Source organism: Scaptodrosophila lebanonensis, unplaced genomic scaffold, assembly GCF_003285725.1.
Source record: "Scaptodrosophila lebanonensis strain 11010-0011.00,11010-0021.00 unplaced genomic scaffold, SlebRS2 tig00000043-arrow-pilon, whole genome shotgun sequence".
In the NCBI taxonomy this organism is placed as follows: Eukaryota; Metazoa; Arthropoda; class Insecta; order Diptera; family Drosophilidae; genus Scaptodrosophila; species Scaptodrosophila lebanonensis.
In genome coordinates this window covers 1420818-1444506 of record NW_022060545.1, presented here as the reverse complement: position 1 = coordinate 1444506, position 23689 = coordinate 1420818, and the positions used below count along the sequence as shown (strand labels likewise).

The following is a 23689-nucleotide window of genomic DNA, read 5'->3' as shown; positions in this document are numbered from 1 at the left end:
TAATACCGTCACTAACCACGGTGGGACATAAGGTCTTTTCCTCTTTTTATTGTACCACCAATGCCTGATTGTTGTAGATAGTCATCGCAATTGGACGCTTTCAAAATAAAACAGCCAATTAACTATAAAACTTGGAACACACATTGAAATTGACTTTTAACTGTTGGTGTGACCTCATTTTTCAAAGTTTTTTTTTGGGCCCAGAACATATACTTACTCGTACGTATTTATAAAGCCGCTGAACAACGCCATATAAATGACTTGCAGGAATACCATGTTGACTTTCTGCTAATAATATTTTTCGAACAGCCTGTTAGTTGATCCTTACTATCACCCACAGAGAGAAATAAAACCAAGAACTTGTTTTTTTGTTGCCTTTGCAATGGAATTGAATATATTGTATGCATTAGTATTGTTGTCTCTATTTGTATCTCCATAATCACAAAGTAAGAAGCCATATTAAAAATGTATACCGTTACGTATTAAAAACATTTGTAGAGATGGTCGCTGCGGTTGATGCACATGCTTCGATAAACGCTCCATTGAGGCATTCCATTAAGTAATAGGCGAAGTGGTCTCTTTCCTCCTTGCCGTTTTGAGCCTTGAGGTGAAGGAGGCGTTTCATTTTTGAGGATCTTCGTCACCATCAACACCTTGCGCTTTGTGATCTTTGTCGTCATCGTCCTCGTTTATGATTTATGATTTAAATAGAGTAAATTCTTAGCTTGAGTAAAATACATATATATGTAGACATATAATTTGTAATACGCTTTCTACTTTGCATGAATGTGTGTGTGTGTGTATCTGTGTCTTATGCGTGCGTAGGTTAGACATTCATATAAATCTAGTTTCCGGTATTATTAGATAGCTGGCCGGGTACCGAGAATTGTGGTCGGAAATTGGCGAAATTTCCAGCGGGACCGCCAGTGAAGGCGGGTAGTGTGGTTCCCTGAAAACCAGCCGGGAATTGTGCCATCAATTGTGCTGAAATTGAAAAAACAACCAAGAATTAGGCACGAGTAAAAAATATATATTGGGGAATAGATTTGATATTAAAGGGCCCTCGAACATATGTAAGTCTGTTCGATTGTTTAGTAAAATAATACGCGGCTTTAAATCAGTTGAGGTAAGAAAAAGACGTTTCTTCGCAAACACTATTTACTGATTCGGAAAGGCTTGTTTAGAGAGGTTGGTTAGTTTATTTTAAAATGTTCACAGCAAAAAGCAAATGAATATATCAGTAACCGTTTGATTTTGTCTTTTTGTAGAATGAAACAAAAATTTTTAAAACTAATGCATTGATATTTTCGATGTTACTTACCGGCATTGGAGGCATTACCAGCGGTGGCAGCCAGTCGCGACAATATCGATCGTTCGGACATTTGTAAACGCTGTGCTACCGGAGGAATCCTGGCTAAGGTGGCTGGCAAGCGCGACACATCGCTCTTCATGTCCGACAGGAGCTCTTCCAGTTGATTGAGCACCTTGTGAAGGACAGCATTGGCCGGCTTATTGCCAGCCAGCGATTCCTTGCTTAGATGCTGGTGCGACTCGGCCAGGCACTCAACCTCGGCAAATCGTGCATTCAGGGACATAGCTGGATGGCTGGGATCTTGGGCGAGATTCAAGAATGCCGCGCGACGCAGCTGCTCCTCAATGACCAGTGCCTGTTCGAGCAATTTGAAACGACGGGCCAGAAATTTGTTCTTAATCTCTAGAAAATTGCCTTTGCCCACATCCATTTTGAAGGGTTCGTTGATGATGGCAAAGCGTATGTCATTCTGTATGTCTTGCCAACGTCCATAACCGTGGGTAACGATGCCAGCCAATAGCCAGTAGTCATGACGACGATGCCAGATCTCGTATTCGCGTCCAGGCACAGCGGCCTTTTCTTCATTAAGCCACAGGGTGTGCAATTCGGTGAAGCCACCATCGGCAATGTTGAACATAAATTTGCGCTTCAGCACCTCGAGGCTATCCTCCACCTTAGTGGCCGCAATGCCAGTGGTGGCACCAGTCACTGCTGGTTTCTGGTCTTTGGGTGAATGGGCCGACGCATTGGGTTTCTCCAGTTCACCATCCTCCTTGACAATGAGTACATCATCGTCGTCGTCATCTATGATAGTGGTAGTGGTGCTGGCTCCACCTGACGCACCAGGCTTTTCTTCAGATGGGGTAGCTTTCTCTGGGTCTTCCTTCTCCTCGGTCTTCGGCTCATCCTTGGGTGCTTTGTTGGACTCTTGCTTCAATGCGCCTTTGACTTCGTCATCTTTGGAATCGCTTTTGCTGGGTTCATCCTTCACGCTGGCTTCTTCCTGTGGCTGTGGCTTTTCGTTGGCATCTTCGCCAGCTGCAGTTAGCTCCTGCTTGACGTCGGGCTTTTTGTCCGCTTCTGAATCCGTTCCAGTAGATACGACAGCATCACCCGTCTCCTGTTTAACTTCGCTTTTCTCGGGCGTTGATTTTTCTGCCGGATTTACCTTCTCCTCCCCTTTCTCTGAGGCCGGCGCAGGACTGGGAGCAGCACTGGTCGCTGGCGTAGCACTATTGCTCGTCGTAGCACTCTTATCGTCTACACCTGCCGGCTTAACGACTCCACCAGCTTCAATTGCTGCCGGCTCTTGTTTGGCCAATGCACGCACTGGCTCGCAAGGTTTCAGGATCAGCTCTGGCATGCTGTAATAGCCATTGATGTGCTCGAACTCCTGCACCTTCTTGCGTATCAGCGACATGACGCCAATGCGCGTAAGGACATGCTGTCGTGACAATCCTTCGCGGGGTACGCCATCAGCAAAGGTTTCGGCATTGTCAGCGCCCGGCTCGCACAAATGGCGCATAAATAGCGATACGTAGGCCTTGAAGTTCCGTTCCGACTTGCCACGCAAATCACGCACCAGCCATTGCGAATTGAAGGCATCCTGGGGAGGCATACCATAGCGCATGATGGCGTTGAGGAAGCTCTTCCGCTGGCGCGCATTGAATCCTAGTACCTCGATGTTGCCGCCGACACGGGCAAGCAGTGGGGGCAACGGACGATCATCGCGCCGCTCTAGACGCCTCTTAGCCTTTCGCTCTCCGCCATTCTGCTCATCGAAATCGTCATCGCCTCCATCCTCATCGGATCCGGCCGAATACTCCGAATTGTATTCGGAACCGTTGTCCTGCCAGTTCGAATCGTCACGTGCCGTGTCCGCGGGGACAACACCACCATCCGTATAGTTGACCTGCTTGCGTACACGCTTGCCTTTGCCCAACGTACGTCCCACATCCTCCTGATGCTGCTCGTAGTGGTGACGCAACAGCTTAACCCAGTAGGCTGGATCTGAGTTCTCGGCATCTTGCTTGATGATTTCTGTTTCCTCCTCTTCCTCCTCCTCCTTGGTGGCATAGGAGGCCACTTTAAAGGAAGATAGATACTCATTGGCCCAGGATTCTTTCTCCTCAATACCACGATTGGTGCGATCCAAAAGCTCTGCCACGGCCTTGTCATCGTAATGAATGGCCTCCTCCTTGTCATCTTCCTTGAATAGATCCTCAGTGCCAAATCGCAAAATATCGTCCAGCTCCTGCTTCGTGAAGTTGGCGCCTTTACCACCCATACCAGGACGTACAACCAGATGGGTCAACATCATCTTACGCTTTGCCACCTGCGTGACACGCTCCTCCACCGAATTTCGCGTAACAAAACGATAAATCATAACCTTATTGGCCTGTCCAATACGATGGGCACGCGAAAAGGCTTGAATGTCATTGTGGGGATTCCAATCCGAGTCATAAATGATGACGGTATCAGCAGTGGCGAGATTAATTCCCAACCCACCAGCACGTGTGCTAAGAAGAAAGACAAATTGCTGAGCGCCTGGCGCATTGAAACGATCAATGGCCTCCTGTCGCACTGTGCCTGTGATGCTTCCATCGATGCGCTCATACTTGTACTGTTCACCCTCCAGGAAATCCTCCAGAATGTCCAACATCTTTGTCATTTGCGAGAAGATGAGCACTCGATGGTTCTGCGATTTGAGTTGCTTCAACATTTTGGAGAGCAGCACCAGTTTGCCGGCTGCTTTGGTCAACGAGTTAATCTCATAGAGGCCACCAGCAGATGTAGGAGCCTCCTCGGCAGCGGATGGAAACAAATATGGATGATTACAGCACTTCTTCAAATCCATCATAATATTAATGAGAGAGCAGGAGCCACCACCACTCTTTGAATTGAGCGCCTCATAGTTCTTCGTCAATATAAACTTATAAAATTTCTTTTGCATGGCCGACAACTCAACGCGTACAATGAATTCCGACTTGGAGGGCATGTTCTTAAGCACATCCGTCTTCAATCGACGCAGCATGTGAGGTCCAAGCATCTCGTGTAACCGTTTCACCTGCTCCTCTTTTGAAACATCAGCGAACTCGCCCTGGAACGCTTGCAGATCATTGAACTTGTCTCGACTCAGGAAATTGAGCAAATGGAACAGCTCCTCCAGATTGTTCTGCAAGGGAGTGCCGGTAAGCAGCAGCTTATAAGCAATACTATAGCTGTTCAGAATACGGAAGAATTTACTTTGATTACTCTTCAAGCGATGCGCTTCGTCGACAACCAAAACGGCCCAATCAATGCTGCCCAGACATGCGGCATCCATCGAGATGAGCTCGTAGCTAGTGAGAAGTACGTTGAATTTATATTGAGTGGTTCGTAGGCGGGATACTTTACTGCCCCTTATTGCGCCTTCCTCGAAACTCAACTCATTTTCGCGGATAACAGCGCGCGAATCTTTGTCACCTATGTAGGTAATGCAATAGAAATCGGGTGCCCAGAGTTCGAACTCACGCTCCCAGTTAACCAACGTGGAGAGCGGCACGGCTACCAGGAATGGACCGCGACAATGACCTTCCTTGTACAGCGAGTAGAGAAACGTAACCGTCTGAATTGTCTTGCCCAGACCCATCTCATCGGCCAGTATGGTGTCAATGCCCTGACCCCAACTGTAGCGCAACCAGTTGATGCCCTCGATTTGATAAGGATGCAGTTGCATGCCTGTTCCCTCGAGGAAAGCTGGTTGACCCTCATATTTCTTCTTTAGATCCGTCGTCGGTTTCTCTGGCGGAGGTGTATAGTGCTTGACCGGACGATCCTCGTCGTCCAATTCGAGCTTAAGCTTGGATTTGCGTCCCTTTTTGTTCTTCTTGCTGGAAGAACGTGTTGTCTCCGAAGTGCATACCGCACGCAACTCTTGATAGTAATCGATGGCTTGGCGCAATCCGGGCATATCATCGCCCTCCTCCTCCCAGGTGGACTTATCATAAGGCAGCTCTCGCCACTTGACCAAAAACATGGTGCTGCCATCGCGGGCCGTGCGATGATTTATCACACGTTGAACGATCAGCCACTCGGGCTTGACACCATTCTTGTAGAAACGCTCTTCCAACTGTTCGCTATCATCGTCAGCCTTTATACCCGCCTTGTCCTTGTGGCGCTGTATGCGCTTGAAACGCGTATCGGCCTCATCGAGGGACTCCTCGAACTTGGGCGGCTCCTCCATATCGTATTTACGCTGGAAGGAGCGTATCATCAGCGGATGATGTACATCCAATTGGACTTCAGACACCCATTCGCAATGCCAATACGACATGTTGTGCCACTTAATGAAGTATTCGCGCACACGCGACTTCCGAGCACCCTTTGATGTCGATGGCTGCTCTGCATTAGTGCCGCGATCCACAGCCCAGCGCCAGGTGATGATTTTCTCGGCCTTGGCCGTCAGTGGGGGGCAACTGCAGCGTGGACACCGCCAATCACCGTCAGGTATGTTGTCCAACGGTGGATTTAAGCAGAAAGTATGATATGCTGACGGACAGGAGTCACAGCATAATAGCTCGCCACCATCCTTGCACACGCGACAAAACTCCTGATGCTCGTCGTCATCTTCCTCCTCGGGAGCACCACCATCGGCTTCACAATGCGGGCACGACCACTTGCCCTCTGGAGGTTCGTCCAGTTCCGGCTCCAAACACACCAGATGATAGGCACGCGGACAGGTGTCGCAGAGTATGATCTCGCCGCCTTGCTGACACACCTCACAATAGTCCTGATGTTCATGCTCACCGTCCTCACCCTCTGGGAAGTTCTTGGTCTTCTTAAGCTTATTCTTCTTCTTGAATTTGTTTCCAATCTTAGTTTTTGCTTTCTTGCGCACCACAGGGGCCGTCTCATCATTAACCGCTGGATTAGCCGATGCGTTCGCATCCGATTTCCCTCCAGTGGCGCTACCACCAGCACTACCAGCCACCTCCTTCTCATCGGCACTGTCGTCGGACTTTTGCAGCATTCTCTCAAATTCCAAATCGGAATCACGCTCGGAGGCTCCACTGGCATCCTGTTCATCGTCGGAACTATCGCGTTTGCGTTTCCCGAACTTAATCTTCAAAGTGGGTACCTTACCCGATGGTCGTCGACCTTTTTTGCCACGTCCGCTGCGCTTGCGACGCGGTTTTTTGGTCTCTTCCTCCTCCTCTTCTTCCTCTTCCTCCTCCTCGTAGATATCATCCGGCTTCTCGTTGCGAGATGAGCGTGAAGAGCGCGGTTCTTCGGGCTCATCGCCGGCATTACTGCGCGCCTGCTCCTGCTGTATATGCGGATTACTTTCACAGAACTCACGCCACTTGGCAGCCACGAGCATCATGAGCTTGGGCGCAGCCACTTTTGGATTCATCTTTTGCAATATGGGGCGCACATGCTGGGTAAACGCCTTATATGTGGTCAGGTTTTGCAGTTCTTCCTCGGTATAGTCAATATCCGCATCGCACACATTAAAGGCAGAGCACACGTCCTCGACAGATGGCATGCCTGAAACAATATGTTTTAATTATAGCAATTACTTTTATTATGTTATCACAAAAGCTAATTTATCGTTTTAAATTGAAAAATTCAAGTTTTAATTGTACTCGCACTCTGATGGAATAATGCTTACATACGTAAGTTGCCATAACAAATCAATGTCTAAATAATTAATGAAGTATAATGCAAGAATTTCCTATACGATCTGCAAAATCGATGCGATTCTCATCAGATTGTATATGTATACAAAAGAAAAAATGACATTAAAAGTAGTCAAAATTTATTTGACAGCAAACAAATACAGACAGTATTTCAATAAGCATAAAAATAACTACATATTAACTTACATTTCAATATCTGCCATTATTGTATTTAATTCAACATAAGTATTTCTTGCGAAAAAAAAGAGGATAGAAATCCTTTAGCTTATAATCTTTTTTGGTGTTTAAATAAATAATTGTTTACGAATTTAATAAATTTTAGTGAAATCAATTTGGCGCAAAGTTAAACTTTTACAAATTTAGTGAATGTTTAGTGCGAATAATTTCCATTTATTCAAATGTACTCAAATTAATAAACTAATCTCGTATTTTTATAAATCGAAAAACTACACCAAATCTATAATCTCCCTATAATCTTTAAAACGATAAAGTAATTTTTAGTGGCCGTTAGAATTGTTAGGCATATTTACAATGTAGGTTGACCACTTACCTGATGACGAAGACTCCTTCTCCTTTTGCGCTTGCTTTTCCTCCTTACGTTTACGGCCGCGTTTGGAGGTGCTCGCATATTCAACCTCCTCGTCATGCTGCACAAAGTCGCTGTCCTCTTCGCTTTCATTCTTCTTACGCTTCTTCTTCTTGCGACCCTTCTCCTCGCCCTTCTTGGTCTTGCGCTTCTTGCCCTTCTTCTTCTTCCGATTGTCCTCCGGATCGTAGTCGTCGTCCTCGTCGTTCTGCAATTGTGCATCCTGTTCATAATAATATATTTCCCATCGACAGTTTTATACGTAATACTCACATTCGGTTTCAACGGGGCGTCAGAGTCGTTTGATAGTTCAGCCACTTGTGCATTGTCATCGAGCGCCTCTTCCTCTTCTGCTTGATTAAAACGCATATAAGAGTGATTTATCGATTAGTGCTATTTTTCTTAACTTCGATCGCGTGGCTCTCACGCATTACCGTTACGATACTACAGTGGGTTATGTTCAAACTCAACCAAGCAAACGACAGCTGGAAAAAAAATCATCTCTGTTGACTCTGAACAACAAAGAAAATAAATAAAGAGTGGGCTTTTTCGATTCAATATTTTATTTGATTCTTTTTTTTTTGCTTTTTTTGTTATGTTTTTCCTTTTTGTTTTTGTTGTGGCCTTATGAATTTATAGTATATAACAATATCTCTTTTTTTTAAGATTTTCATTTTTGCTGGTTTTGTCAGCGATTTTGCTCTTATAATTTACAATAATAATAATAATAATATTTTCTCATGTCTCTTGATCTGGTTTACTCTTTTTCTCGGCTTACAATCATTTAATCAGTAATAAGTTCCTTTTCGATTGGTTTGTGTGAGTGTGTGTGTGTGTCTAGAATATGCTTCTTTATTCATTTTGTGTGAGTGTGTGTGGTGTATATATGTGGGCGTGGCATTTTATAAAACTAATAAGTTTCTTTTCACTTATCAAATGTCAGTGTTGTATATATATATATATATATATATATATATATATTTACATATATATATAGTGTTTTTGTTGTTGTATATAAATTGTATATATCAATTTTGTATGTAATTGCTACGAGTCGATTTTTAAACGCTTGATTTTTGCAACTTGATCTCATTGTTTCATTTGATTTTCCCTTTCGTTTATTTCCCTACTACTTAAATATGGTATATAAAAAATATTGCAACAAAATAGCTAAAATTTGTTGGTTTTCATTTTCGTTATAATTATGATTTTGCTTTAGTTCTTACAATTTTTGTTTTGTTTTGTCTTGCTTTCTTCATTTTTGGACACTAGTTTCAGCAAATTATTTAATAATTCTTTAAGCGAAATTCTTTTATTCATTTTATTTAAGGAAGCTTTTTGAATGTGAGAACTGTAATATGCTTCATTAAAACCTTTCAGGTTTTACATAGGTTCTGTTTTAGGGCTTAGCAGTTGTTGTCTAAATAATAATAATAAAAAAGCAAACACCTCAAGAGGTCTCTAGGATGGTGTACAACCGCATATAAATTACTGTTTTTTACAATTTCAATTCTTGAGCAAATATTCTATAACACGGAAAGAAAAATAAATAATGGGTGCAAATGAATGTATAAAGTATTGATTGCTAGTCAGCAATTGTAGGTTGTTAGTTTTTATTTAGTTGTTTTTTTTTAGGTACAGTGGCTTATAAACAAAAACGCTACGAATGCAAAACAAAGTACAATATTTTAAACACAAATAACAATTTAACTAAGTTTTGGAAAATAAATTTTCTATAAGCTGCTTAAATAACAAGCCGTTCAAAATTTCAGTCTATTTTTTTTAGGCACGCCCGCATGCAACACCGAAACAAAAACTAAACAATGCAATGAGTGTCATTCCAGAGACAAGAAACTATTTAAGCTAATGGGCTCTCTTTGCAGAAATGGATAATTGGCAACATTTGTTTTTAGTTGAACCATGGCGATGGCATATTTATATATGTATATAGGACGTTTTAAGTAACAAAATGAAAAAAAATCGTCGATGCACACACACTTAAAAATCTGACCAAGCGAATTACAAAATTGTACAAATGTTCCCTAAGCTTACATATTTTTTGTGTGTTTTTGTTGCCTGTTTTTCAAGTTGACTTTGGTTCTTTATAATGTATAGTTGAAAGGCCCATTGCTCTCAAGTTCAAATAGGGCTGTGAACAGTGTGCAACAGTTAAGAATTGTGCGGCAAGCGCAGCCAACATTAAGCTGCTTTTTCATTTTTGTTTTCCTTTTCTGCTTATGCAAAAATTTGATGATCAGGACATACATTTTTTGTCACTTTGGAAATATTTTTCAAAATATATGTATGTATGTACATATATATGTGTGAATGTATGAGACAGTGAGTGTGTGTTATCAGTAATTTAAGCAACAGACGAAATTGTTTTGTTGCACAAATAAAAATGTTGATGTATTTATGCATTCATTCTGTTTCGCTTTGTCACTTGCAATGCTTCAAATTACAAACAAATGGTTGCTGTCGTTGTTGTTGGCCATTGTAACAATTAAAAAAAAGAGTAAAAGTTAAAGAAGAGTCTAGTTAAGAAACGAAAAACATACGCTATATATTTAAAAGTTGATAATAATAATAATAGTATTAATTAATTATTACACACAAAACGCAGGAAATTGTGTTGTGGCTTCTTTTTACATTATGCGTTGCTCAACAAAGATTTTAAGTCTATAACTCGTATATATATGTCTGTATTTTCTCGCAAATGTTTTCCCTTTCTCTTGTATTGATTTTATGCATGTCGTATGTTTCATATACATTTGCTTTTCTTGCATTTTGCAATTAAATACAAAATATGTTCGCATAGTTTTTCTTTTCACTTTCCTTGCAATAGGTTGGTTGATTTTTGCTTTATTTTATTACAATTTTTAAACATAATTTCAACATTTTTTTTTTGCTTGTTTTTATGTAGGTTTTTGTTTTTTAGTACAATTTTCTTTTAGAACGTTTCGTGTTGTTTTTACTATAGTAGTGTATGTGTGTATGTAGTTTTTTTTTTGTTGGTTTTTGTTTTGCCTTTTTACATGAGTAACAGCAGCGATTGCTGCTGCTGCTGCTGCTGTTGTTGTTGATGCTGTGATCGTTATCAAAGTATTGCATATATAGATATATCTGTATGCATATATTTATATATAGATATATATGTATGCATATATTTATATATACATATATATGTATGCATATATTTATATATATATATATATATATATTTGCGTTCGGTAGCAGTATCAGTAGCGGTCGTCATCATCAGTATTGGAGTTGGAATCATCTTCACCATCATCATCGTCATCATCGTCGTCTTCGTTTGAATCTGAACTATCGGAACTATCATCCGTATCGCTCTCTTGGCTGCCATGTTTGTTATTGCTATTATGGGAGCCGACTTTTATCGTTTCAACGGCATGATGATGTTGTTGCTGCTGCTGCATATGCAGCATATTGTTGGTGTTGTTATCGATGCTATGCCTTATGCCTGTTGCTGGCTGTTGTTGTTGTGCCTGCAATTGTTGTTGCTGCTGTTGTTGTGTTGCTGGTAGTTGTTGTTGTTGTGGTTGCTTGCTCACCACAGCTGGCGCACCACCACTTGTCAAAGTCTTATCATAATCCATCACTAACTGCTTGATGTGAGCCAGCTTGGCATGCAAATAATCGAAACGCTGCTTATCACTGCTAATGGTGCTATCGCTATTGATACGCTCGTATTCGCTGACGATTTGACGCTTTATGTGATCATAGTCGCCGGCGGTATCGCGTAGTCTAGCGTTTTCTAAACGCTCGGACAGATCCTGAAACCGTTTCCGCACACCCTCGACGCGCGTGAGAAGCTTACAATACTCATCATAATCGCTCTCAAATTCAGTCTTGTAGCGTCTTCGCACCTCGAGGGTCCGGATAGGCGCGTATTTGCTGAAATCATAGCGTGGTGCGTTCCCGGCATCCTGATCTGTCGAGGCAGAGGCATACGCATGAGCTGCCGCCGCTAGGTACTGTGTGGGTGAAGGATGCTTGTGAGCTGACGATAATGATGATGATGCGGGCGTTGGTTCCATTTGGCGCGACTGTTGTTGCGACGATGTTAAGGGCACCGGGGGCGGCACTTTTTGGTAAGCACCTCGCTGACTGCGTTGACTATGCGCCTGTGGCTGCTGATGTGTTGTTTTGGAGGAGGAGGTTGAGGACAATGCGGTGGCAGAATGGTGGCCGTTACTATTACTACTCGTTCGCTTTTTGGAATTGCTGGCGGCATGTGTCTTGTTGTTATAAGAATTGTACTCATCATGAGCGTTGTTACTGGTGCTGCGCTGTGGCGCCATTGACTGTGAGTGGGCCTGTGCCTGCGATTGCGACTGACTGTTGCTCCTTTTGCCTGTCGCAGCGGGCACAAAGCTGCTACCATAAACTGCCGCCACTGCTGCGGCTGCAGATGAGGATATGGATTTGGGCGGTGTCGTCGTTGTTGTTGTGGTTTTAGTTGTTGAACTGCTACTGCGATTTGAGGGCATTGCCATTGCAGGATGTTGTTGTTGTTGCTGTTGCTGCTGCTGCTGCTGCCTGCGCTCCAGTTGCGTCTCATAGCCACTTGAGGAGGTGCTTGACGTGCTGCCCGAGGAGCTGCGCTTGTCTTTGTTTCCCCCATTGCTGCTGTTTGTATTTTGTTTGGCGCCACTGCCCCGCCTACTATTATAGCCCTGTTGCTCCGAAGTCATGCTCATGAACTCATCCATATTATCAAGCACATTGTAGCTCAAATCACTGCTGTGCTCATCAACAGAAAATTGTGAGGACTGCGTTTGCTGCTGATGATGTTGTTGTTGTTGCAGTTGCAGTTGCTGATGTCGCTGTGGTGGCGTGTAAGCAGCTCGACTGCCATAGCCGCTACGATTTGGCGGCTGCTGTATGGAAGCACTTCCTCCGTTGCTTCCGCTACTACCTCCACCTCCAACAGCATCCTTCTTGTAATGACTGATGCGCTGCTTCTTAGGCTGCACAGTGCTGAACATGCTCTCATCATACTCTAGACTCGTGCGCTTTAGACTACTGCCACCGGAGCCATTTACATGCTGCGATGCGGCAACTGACGCTGATGATGATGTTAACAGTGGTGGTGGACTACCTGTGTGGGTGGACGTGGGACTTTGTCCCGAGGTGGAGCTACCAGCATCCGAGCTCATGGGCGGTGTCAGATTTTGTGGCTTACGGCGCTTCAATTGCTGCAGCTCCTGTTCGCTAAAGAACGGCCAATTCTCGTCGACATCATTCCACATCTGACGCTTCAAATTGTACACATTGTGCGACATTATAGATATGTCCTTGAGTATGTTACTAATCAGGTGCCGTTCACGTTCTCGTACGCCTTCGTTCTGCAGGCGTGAATATAGCTCCGGTTTCTTGTATGGCTTCAGTGCGAGCAAATGTATAAGACGTTCACGTATTTTACGTTTAGAGACATCCGACATTTTCATAACGCCATTCCCATTGCCAATGTTGTTGTTGTTGCCTACCTTGGGATTGACATTTCGTGAACCGCTTTGCATTTTCGGACGTCCATTGCTCATTGTCATTGTTGTGCTGCTCTTGTTGCTGCTATTGTGGCCTCCATTGCTTGTCGTCGTCTCCCGCTCCCTGGGTGAGTTGCCCGAGAGCGCATAACCCTGCGATATGCCGTTGGCAAATGTTGAGGCTAAGGTTGCGGCTGCGCTGTTACTTTGATAGCGTTGTTGTTGTTGCTGGTGCTGATAATGATTGTTGTTACTGCCTGTACTGACTGTGCCGCTTGCACCCAGCAGGCTGGGATTGGGCGAACGCGTCACGGTCGCCGCCGCTGCTGAGTGTGTTGTTGACGACGACGACGTGGACAAGAATGACGGCGTCGTCGTCAGGCCATTAAATGGTGAAGTACCTAACTTACGACTATTGTTGCTGTTGTTGTTACTAAAACTATTGCTGCTGTTGCTGTTGTTCCCACTATGAAATGCTGCACTGCTTGGCTTTTTCACCTTACGCCCAATATCCGACTGATTTGGCTTAATCTCGCGAATGCATTTTCGCTTCTCTGACTCCTCAGCTTGGGCCATTTTTGATTTTGTTGTATCATACACATCATCAGTGGCATGGATGCGCATGCGCAGATCCAATCCGCCAAGGACTTCCAGATGCTGTGGTTGCTGTTGTATACATTCCACAGATCCCTCCATGCTACCAACGGTGAACCCAAATTTGCGTCCTCCGCTATCCATGGTGTTGCTAGCACCAGAAGCGCTGCCGCTACTGCCGCCATTTTCATGAGGCAGAGGAAATTGTATGACACCACCGTTGCCATTAAACTGGATTTTGGCACGTTGATTGGGCGCCAAGCGCTTGGCCTGCTCATTTCTTTGATATTCTTCGAGTGCACGATACGCAGAGTCGGTGAGCTTGACGAATATATACTCCTTGCTACCATCGCTGTAAGAGCCGCTTTGTGACATACCATATTTTCCGGACGAGAGTACATTGGACAGGCATTTTGATGAGGCATGCGAATTGGTCATAACGCGTTTGCCGCAATAAAGTTCAAAATTTTCTGTTATTTTCTGCTATGCGGGAGAGTCGTGAATGGCAAATGGTTGTAATAGTTCTTGATGTTGTAGCTTATGTAGAGTGTGTGAGGATTTGCGACGAATGGGCAGCTAAATAGTTCTATTATGTTGGCGGCCAGTGTTGCAAAATTATTTTTATTGTTGTGATGTTCAGTGTTGGTTTGCCCTTCGTTGATGTGCAAGTTTCTTGTGGCCAGGAAGCAATGCGAATTGAGGAAGCGCCAAAGCTTTATTTTTTTTAATTTTAATTCCTATGGTTGTTGGAAGAGTGCTTGGAAGATGTTGTTGCTGGTGCTGATCAAATGTGATGTATAGGACGTCTAGCGCTGCTACGCAGTTGCTTTTAGTTGTTTTTCTGTTATTGTAAAATTTGAAAATGTTTAATATATGTTGTAATCGGTTTAAAATGTATATTACTAAGATGTGAAACAGACGCAGAAACTTTAAAGTCACGCATACGCACACACGCATTTTTCTTTGTTGTTGTTGTTATCGTTTTTAAACTAGCTTATTCGTTCACTCTCTTCATTTGCCGAACAAGTGCAACGTGCAACATTTTTTTTTATTCATACGACGTTGCTTTTATTTTTGTAAATTTTAATTTGTATTGCAGCTAAATAACCAATACTAACTACTCACAACTCTTGTTTTTTGGGCAATTTCACTTCCGTATCAGCCTCTTTTTAATTATTATTTGTATATATGTATGTACCTATACAAATGTAAGACGAATACTTTCAAAAATGTTGTAAATATTTGCACTCGCTTGTTTCTGTTCAGTTCGTTGTGTGTGTATGTGTCCACAAATATGTGCTGCTTTGCAAATAACACAATTTCTTTTGTTAAATAATATGGTATGTATTTTAATTGGGTTAAGGTAGGCATGTATGTATGCGTTGCTATTGCTGTTGGTTTTGTTGTATGTATGCGTATGTGAAGCGTGCGGATTTTATGGCTCTTTGAGGCTCGTTGTTGTTGTTACCATTTAGATTTCTTGATGTTGAAAGTACACACTCCTGCACCAGCCCCAGGTGCTTAAAGAAACCAAATTAATGCAAACAGGGTTGTCTATTTAGTCAATGTTGATTTCGTTGTTGCTGTGGTTCAGGTCAGGCGGCGGTAGCCGTAAAGCAAAAATCAAAGGCAACAACAGCAAATCAATGCTGACTGCTCGTTCATACATACACACAAACAAACCACACTCACACGTTGCTTTGACTTCTTTTGGTAGTGGTGCGTGCGATCGTTTTTTATTATCTGCTCTGCTCTTGCTTGCTCTTTGCCACCACACTGTCACTGTCGATTGCTGTGCGTTGAAGCGAGACAACTGCTGTTTTGATTGGCTACACACGGTTGGCAGTGTGTTGTTGTTGTTTCTGCCTGATATATTTTTTTTCGCTTTTTGCTAAAAATCATCTGTGTATTGTACGTTGATTTTTTTTATATATTGTATTTTTGTTGCTTATATGTATATTTTTCAGACTGCAGCATATATTTGTATATATATGTATATATTTTTTTCTTTACACACACTTTTTTATGTAGTGTAATTCAGTCGTTTCAATATTGTTCATATTTCATTTTACATTTGCCAAAACCACTTTTTGCTTGCGTATGTATGCGTATGTGTGATATATGAATGTATAGGAATATATTTTGGGTTTTTACGCGAACGACCCACACTTTTACTCAAGGCATTTTTTTTCCTTTTAGAACAGTAATAGGTAGTCTATTTCGCACTCTTATTTCCTCCACTCACTTGTCACTATATTTCCAATACAGCTTTTGCTAAGCATTCATTGTGCTTTTGTCTAGCAGACATCATTTTAATAAAATGGCATTTTATTTCCTATTCCGAACGATTTTTTTTTTTTGCTTGTGTGTCTCTCTACCAAGGTATCTTAATCAACGTACAAAAGGTATCTGCTAAATGAAATCGAAACGAGTTGCTTTCAAGTGGTTGCCCGTTGCTGCTGCTCTGTGCACTCGTTTATTACACCGCACCACAGCCCGCCCGATACCAAAATGCTTCTCATCGACGAGTGCCCCCGACAACGTCGTTGACGACGAGCAGCAGATCAACAGCAGCAGTAGTCTTCGCCGCTCATACATACCGACGCTCTCTTTGCGTTGCGCTCTTTTGGCAGCTGCTCTCAACATTTATCTTGCAGAGCAATACAACTGCAACAACAAATCGTCTCGTCGGTTCGTTTTGACAGTAAGGCGACCCATCCGCTTGGTACATAGAAACAAGAAGGTATGACATTGCACAGGTTCGTTTTTCGGTGTTCTCTTCGTGTGACATCACAATGAAGAGTTGTCATGTCCAATTGTTGAGCGCGCATTAAAAAATTAAGCATCAATTGCATTAGATTTAAGCTCAAGATATCAACACATATAGTAATAGTCATAAATTATGTAGCCATTTGTTTGCATATTTCGTGCCCACAGACAGTGCAGTAACTTTTGTGGCTTTACCATTATGAATCGAACTACTAAGAACGCAGACAGAGCACGTAAATTTATCCCACGTTCAATCACGCGTACAGCTTATTGTGACGTACTTGGGTAATGGAAGTTAACAAGTTGGAGCGTCTATTGCCATACCTTCTCTCTTTTTACCATGACCCATACTTATGTGCATGTGTACGTGCCTTGTATCACTTGCTGCTTTTGTTATTGTTGTAAATGCTAGTAGTTATTGTGGAAGTGAAGCGTAGAGAAAAAAACAAGTTTGCAATTTAATGCGCGCACTTCGCACTCACAACAACACGACGTGTGCGATCCGTTCGTTCCGTTATTATTTAAGCGTGCTCTTTAATATAGTGTTCTCTTACAACAATCCATGCACATTCATATGAATATGTATATCTCTGTGCGAAAGAGCGAGAGGTATTTATTGTTGCGCTCTAGCTTTTTAGCGCACCTTTATAGCAGCCGTTACGTTGGACACAAAAAAAATTACGTTTTTGTTGAACAAAAGTAGGAACACCATTATCTGTTGACACATTGTAAATATATATACATATTTATATGCATGTAAGTTTCAATGCTTTCTAGGTTCTGTGTATGTGTGCTTGAAAAGCTTGCGCGTTCCACGTCTTAGTAAAAGTTTAAACAAGAAATAAATAAATAACAAAAAAAAACCTTAAGCTTACTTTGTTTTATGTCTGTGAAGTTATATCTCCTCTGATCACCAACTGCTGGAAAAGCTGGAGACGGGACGCGTCACAACAACATATTGGAAAAAATAAATTTAACTTAATAAAGGTATAACTCCAGTAAGAACTGTACTGTACTTACAATTAATTATATTGTTAAAACAGTGAACTTTGTAGTTTCAAGTTGCGTTTTCTGTTGAAACAGCTGTTTTAGTTAGTGTTAGTTTGCTGGTATGTGGCGGTTGCCCACGTCAATCGTAGCACATCTTTGTTGTTGTTACTTTGTAGCTTAGCTGAGGCGGCCAAACAGCTGCTCGCTTGTTTGCCTGTTTCGGCCGACAGTATTGGAAAATTGTGCGCCGCGCACTGGGCTCATATACGTGTTATCGAGGCCAATCGATAGGCTGGCATTAAAAACTCTTTTTTTCAGGACGTGTTTAAATGATGATAAATATGATGGGAGGTTGCTGATTGTGTGTGGCCTGTCAGCAGCACAAGGCACGCTCGTGCGCAGAAACAATGAGTTAAAATATTGGACGTTGACTGCGTTGTCGCCGTAGATGATTGTTGCCTATAAAATTATGAGTAATTTTTAGTAAAAATCACGATTATGGCATATTTGAAAGCCTTCTCGTACTTTATTGTTGCGGTTGGTCTGCTGTTCTTGGTGTTGATGGTTGGTTGTATTGTTGACGTTGTTGTTGATGGTTGGTTGTATTGTTGACGTTGTTGTTGTTGGTATGCCTTTTCCCCCGTTGGCTTTTTATTTATTTATTGCAATATAAAAACTTATTAATTAACTTCACACTACACTTTATAAAAAATAATTTAAATGAGTTATATACACATGTGGTTTATTTAGTATGTCAATTTTTTTTAGTTTACATTTTTTCCACTCCCTTTCATTGTACACTCGCATACGTTAACGCGCACTCGATCATACGTTTTGCCGATTACGTTACGTACAACTCAGCTGTTTTATGTTTACGTTTTACCGCCTGTAGATTTAATACGTTTTAGCTCTCAAGTTCAGTTCGCAGCCAACTAACCAAAGAGCAAAATGAGCATGATGAGTGTTGAGAGCGCTCGCTCTATCATCTTTTGCATGCTCTTGCCTTGTTGGCTGAGTATTTTTTGTTGTTTCACTTTTGACATTTTTACTTTTTTTGCATATACCAAAATTTTCCGCTTTCAGGTAGATTGCGTTTGTATGTATGTATGTGCGTTTGCATTTTCGTCAGGTAAATACATATGTGTGTGTGTGTTTGATTGGACTGCCTGCTTTTGTCTATACTGTTTAGCATTTGCCGTTTCAGAAAGCAGATAGTAGCTAAAGCTAAAGAGCAAATTGAGACGGTTGTCTCTTATCTGCTGTGTTTATTTTTGTGCCTAGGAATTTCAATTAAATTTTGTCACCGTATTACTTTACTGTCTCAGTCGCTATAAACTCCCTTCTCCTATTGAAAACAATTGCTCAAGGTAGATGTGCACGACAATAAGTCAGCTAGCAGGCCGTGGTAAGCTGTTTGTTATTGCTTGTGGCGATTATATCAAAAACAAAGCAATAAAACGAGTAGAGCAGTATGGTCCTGCGAACTCGACTTTTACATACCCTCTACCAGAGTAGAACACAAAACATTCAATATAAACTTTGTTGCATCAGTTCTTTGTAATTTCAGTGATTTTGACAAAGATTATGAATTGACGAACCCCCCTTCTCACCCTTCTGTTACAGGGTATAATAAAAGATGTCTCTCTCGCTCGTGCTCATCATTTGTACATAAAGGTATATATATGTATATGTATAAATAAGTCACACATAAATACTATATCACAGTGTGTGCCTATATATGTATGTATGTATGTGCTTTAGTTGCTTTTGTACTTATTTTAGGTAACTGTGTAAACTAAAGTCACACCTTGTTGATCTTTGGAATTTGTCATTATGAGATTGTATTGTGGTAATGACGAGAACGCGTTGTAGCGGTTTTTCATAAAATAAATTGTTTGTAAATTCAGCTATAAGTAATCCAAATACATAATAAGATTCACATACACATACATATACTATATAGTATACATAAAGGTAGCTGAGCAATAAACCAGCTGCAAGAGTACAAATCAAGGCAACTTTAAGTTCATTTATAAAAATACGAGCCGATGCCCCTGGCGTGTCTTTTGTCTCTGTGTATGTGTGCTTCAATAACATCAAATTTGCAGCGAACTTAAAACAAATTAGCAAAAATAAATAAATAAATAAAATTTAAAAAAAAAAAATGAGACGCAACAACAATACAATTTCAAGTTTGAAGCGCACAACGGCGTCGGCGGCCATTTGTTAAAAAAGACGACGAAACGCCGCTCAAATAGCATTGAGAGCCAGGCGAAAGGCCAATGCACTGTATAAAGACGTCGACACCAGACCAGGGAACGGCATTTACAATACGTGAGAGTGTGTTGGGTAAAGAAGCGGCAGTAGCAGCAACAGCAGTAATAAGGATCTTGCACACACACACACACACACAAACACACATGTAGCTGCTGGCCTGGCAAACAGGAGCTGCAACCACCGAATAAATTGTAGAATTTTCTACAGAAACTAAATGGAAGCAAGGGAATGCCTGTTCTTTCAGCGGGCATGGATGGCGAAGGTCGGAGGGGAAATGTAATCCACACACTCTCAAAAAACACTCGTAAAGAAGGAGGGGCAGACAAAATCAAGAGTTTAAGCGACGCCCGATCCTAATTGGTTATGGCACAGAGTATTAAGAGGGTACATCGGATTGCTGTTTAAGATCAGCTGTTAACAATTGCAAAAATGATTAAATAAGATCAACGGAGCCAAATACAAATTTTCTTCTGGATTGTTCTGGGCAACGGTTTGGTTTATTATCGCTTTCTTAACATATGCATATCTGTATCTGTGATTGTGCGCATGTAAATTAATGGTCTACAAGTATGCACCATTTATTAAAACCAGCAACTGATCATCAGCTGTTCAGCAAATCAAGTCTTAAACACGACTCAAAAGTTGCCGACCTGAGTTGTGTTTAAATTTTGATTTTATTTAAACAAAACTGCAACCCTGCAGTTTCTTCTGTTTTATACGTCAAGAGCAGACTCATTGAGAAGCTATAGTAAGCGCAACACTGTGTTGCCAACCACCCAACAGCAGAAAATAATCGATAAACGCCCACGCACATTTTGGCAATACGAAGGCAAATGCAAATAACTAGATGTCAAAACAAATTTGCAACGATCAATGTATGAGGGAAGAACAATTTACATACAAGAAAACAAATATGTATGTATAAATGTGCACATGCATGCAGGTACTTATGTACATATTTAGTAGATAGATGCAATGTTCTTATCACAAGTCATCGAGGCAGCACCAGGCGTTGGCACACACACTAACGCACAAATATGCATATATGTATGTATTATCGTATGTATTAAAAAATACATACGTGCAAGGCATTAACATTTTTAATTTATATACAGGCTGGTCGACTACGACAGCACAAAGAGAGCAACGGCAACTCGACGAAATGCAGGCAATGCCATCAACAATAATAACAACAACAACAGCAGCACGGCTGACGCGATGAGCGCCGACAAACAGATGTTCACATTAGTGGCAACCAAAAGTAGAGTAAGCGACAAAGCACATACACACACAAGCATAAATATACAAAAGTGGCTGAAGGAAGGGGACCCAACAAACAAGTATGTAGGTATATGTACGCACATTCATTCATACATACATATGTATATACGGACAAAGATTGATACGAAAAACAGTGTGCTTGGCATTCGTTTAAGTGCGCTCTGCTCGGAGTAGTGCAGTGTTTTCTCAGAGAGCAAAACAAAAACAAATGACGCGTGTGTGTGTGTGTGTGGTGGTGAGGTGATGTGCAATGAATAATCAATTGTCGCTGTAGCGATGATAGAGACCAGCTATTTAAGTTGAACTAAGTGCAATTGTTGCCTTCTGTCTCAATGATTCGTCAAATTGTGGCCTTATTGGTTATTACCCATGTGGGATTCCCAAACGCCTTGTACATTGAGTTGTCGTAATTTTGGGTTCCCGGGGGAAATACACAACTCATGTGCATGCACACTTTTATGCATACATATGTATATATTTGTGTGTGGGGCAGATCTACATATGCATGTACATACATATGTATTCCGTTTACATTTTCGCTGTTTGTATTAAATATCCTATAATTTTAGGTATACATTTGTAAAGCTTCAATCAAATTTTCATTTTTAACAGGCGCCTATTTTTAGCACAACACTAATGAATTGCGTGTGATTTATGTGCCAAAAGCGAGAAATATTCAGCAGTGACGGTGAAAACAATCAAAACAACAAATTCCGACCGATCACAAAAAAGGCGTGAAATGATGCATTTCTTAGGTGTGAGTTGGTTGTGGTTCTTGCTCTCTTTACCGGTGTTATCGCATATCGATAGCGTGTTGTCAGCTGTTACCTAATCCAATGCCATTTAAATATCGATAGCAGAGCGCGCAAACGGTAATTCAAATTTATAATAATTATAAAAAAAATGCTGCCAGATGCTATCTCTACCTGTGTAATTGAAATTCTGTAATTTTTGTATTCAATGTAAGCTTTAAAATTGTTTCAAAATACACTTATCAAATACAAAACTTTAAAATGCATTGAGTCTCTGTTCATACATATGAATAACGCAAAATGTTGGGTCGAACGCAAAGCTGCCATGACGTAAAACTTCCAACAATATATTTTGTTGTTTTGTGTGTATAGTAAATTAAAAATGCAATCTAGAAATGGCAAAACGTTTTGCAAACGTAATCGTCATCGACTGTGCGCACTTGTCTTCCGATTAGTTTTTCGACATCTTGCGCAGCAAATTTATTAAACAAAAACAAAAAAAAACAGGTTGAGCCTCACGTATCAAGGTCGTCTCGCTAACTGCAATTAAATATTTTCACAATTTCAATTAGAGGCCCCAATACAAATTCAGCCCCCAACGGATTCATGACGTACGCAGAACCTCAGTACACAGCGTACAATGAACTTTTCGTCGACATAATTCTATCGACTGATCAACCAATCTACCAACCACCAATCCCAGCCCACAAACAAACAACGCACCTGAGATTTACAAACAGAAAAAACACACGAAAACGTTCAATGACCGATTTAAGCGACGCGGTGGCAATTGCATAATTCTATCTGCTAATTCTGTTTCTTCAGAACAAAAGTTCAACGGAAATGTGTGTTGTTGTCCTCTGATATGATATACAGGCACATACTACATACAGATATATGTACATATGTTCACAATAACAAAATTGTAATCAGTTTTTGAATAACATTGACCGTGAATTGGCATTACGATTCTTGTAAAAGAAAGAAACAAAAGAGAAGAGTACTCAAAATTGTATAATAAAACGAACAAATACAAAAACGGTTGCATTCAAAATTCTCGATTAGATAAGAACTATCTATCTGTGTGTGCGTGTGTATGTGTTCTTGAGTTATTTACGTGACAGCTCTTATCAATTAATTAGAGACAAGAAATAAATAAAAACCACAAGTTTAAGTCGTTGCGAGAAAGCTTTTAGCAGCTGGTATTTGAAGTTATTTAAACGACGGACAGTTGCTGGAAACGATTTTTCTACGAATGGTTTTTATCAATGGAACACTCTCTATTCGTATAATGAAGAAATATAAAAGAAAAGCAGAGCTAAAAACATGGATGAAAGCTTTCAGAATGAAGTTGGGTGTTTGAAGATAGCACCTCTTTTCAGTTAACCTCATATCTACAGCCACGTGTTCTTTTCTCCTCAACCCACTTAACACGCTTTCAGCTGCATTAATTGATAATGCAATGACGACCTTGCTTGCTTTATACTAGGTATACATATACGGGCCAGAATGAACGATCTAATAACCTGTTTACCAAACTGGAAAGCATGGTATAAGAACCCTATTAGCATAAGCGAAAAGCTACTTGAATAACAATTGACTCTTTTTTTTTATTATTATTTGATGATCATGGTATATATAAGTCCCATAGTAAAGTTCCCATAAACATATTCACTACAAAAAATTATCTAGGTTTATTTTTAAAGAATTAACAAAATTATATCTTGGTATCTGTTTTACCAAAAGAAAATGTTAATCAAGATAATAATAATGTGGGGCATGTTTAAAGTACAGCTGCGTTTTTTAAGATAATACGACCATTGGAATTCCCTTGAAATCAACCCATGGCACGTAGAAAGAACTTTTCCATTCATTTATTCAAAATAACCATAACCAGCAAACAAATTGCAGGGAAGTATTCTTATTTTATACATGAC

The 23689-nt window shown here is 41.1% G+C and overlaps 2 protein-coding genes across 6 annotated transcripts in view; both read right to left on the bottom strand.

Moving 5' to 3' along the window:
* Positions 1 to 360: 360 nt before the first annotated feature.
* Positions 361 to 23689, bottom strand: part of LOC115622578 (chromodomain-helicase-DNA-binding protein Mi-2 homolog) — a 38811-nt gene continuing 15482 nt past the window's right edge. The window contains exons 2-5 of one of the 2 annotated variants that reach the window (XM_030516561.1): positions 7853 to 7929; positions 7544 to 7802; positions 1322 to 6841; positions 361 to 984 (exon numbers count right to left, since the gene is read on the bottom strand). In XM_030516561.1, the coding sequence (XP_030372421.1) occupies positions 845 to 984; positions 1322 to 6841; positions 7544 to 7802; positions 7853 to 7929 (5996 nt within the window). In that variant the 3' untranslated portion in view covers positions 361 to 844. The remainder of the gene's footprint in view (positions 985 to 1321; positions 6842 to 7543; positions 7803 to 7852; positions 7930 to 23689) is intronic. The other variant, XM_030516562.1, reaches the window with a different exon arrangement.
* The window catches only part of LOC115622580 (RNA polymerase II elongation factor Ell), a 29799-nt gene continuing 14314 nt past the window's right edge, over positions 8205 to 23689 (bottom strand). The window contains exons 2-5 of one of the 4 annotated variants that reach the window (XM_030516567.1): positions 17968 to 18142; positions 17473 to 17901; positions 17328 to 17381; positions 8205 to 14524 (exon numbers count right to left, since the gene is read on the bottom strand). In XM_030516567.1, the coding sequence (XP_030372427.1) occupies positions 10819 to 14121 (3303 nt within the window). In that variant the 5' untranslated portion in view covers positions 14122 to 14524; positions 17328 to 17381; positions 17473 to 17901; positions 17968 to 18142 and the 3' untranslated portion in view covers positions 8205 to 10818. Of the gene's footprint in view, positions 14525 to 15928; positions 16061 to 17327; positions 17382 to 17472; positions 17902 to 17967; positions 18182 to 23689 lie in introns of those variants that run through there. The other 3 variants (XM_030516569.1, XM_030516568.1, XM_030516570.1) reach the window with 3 other exon arrangements.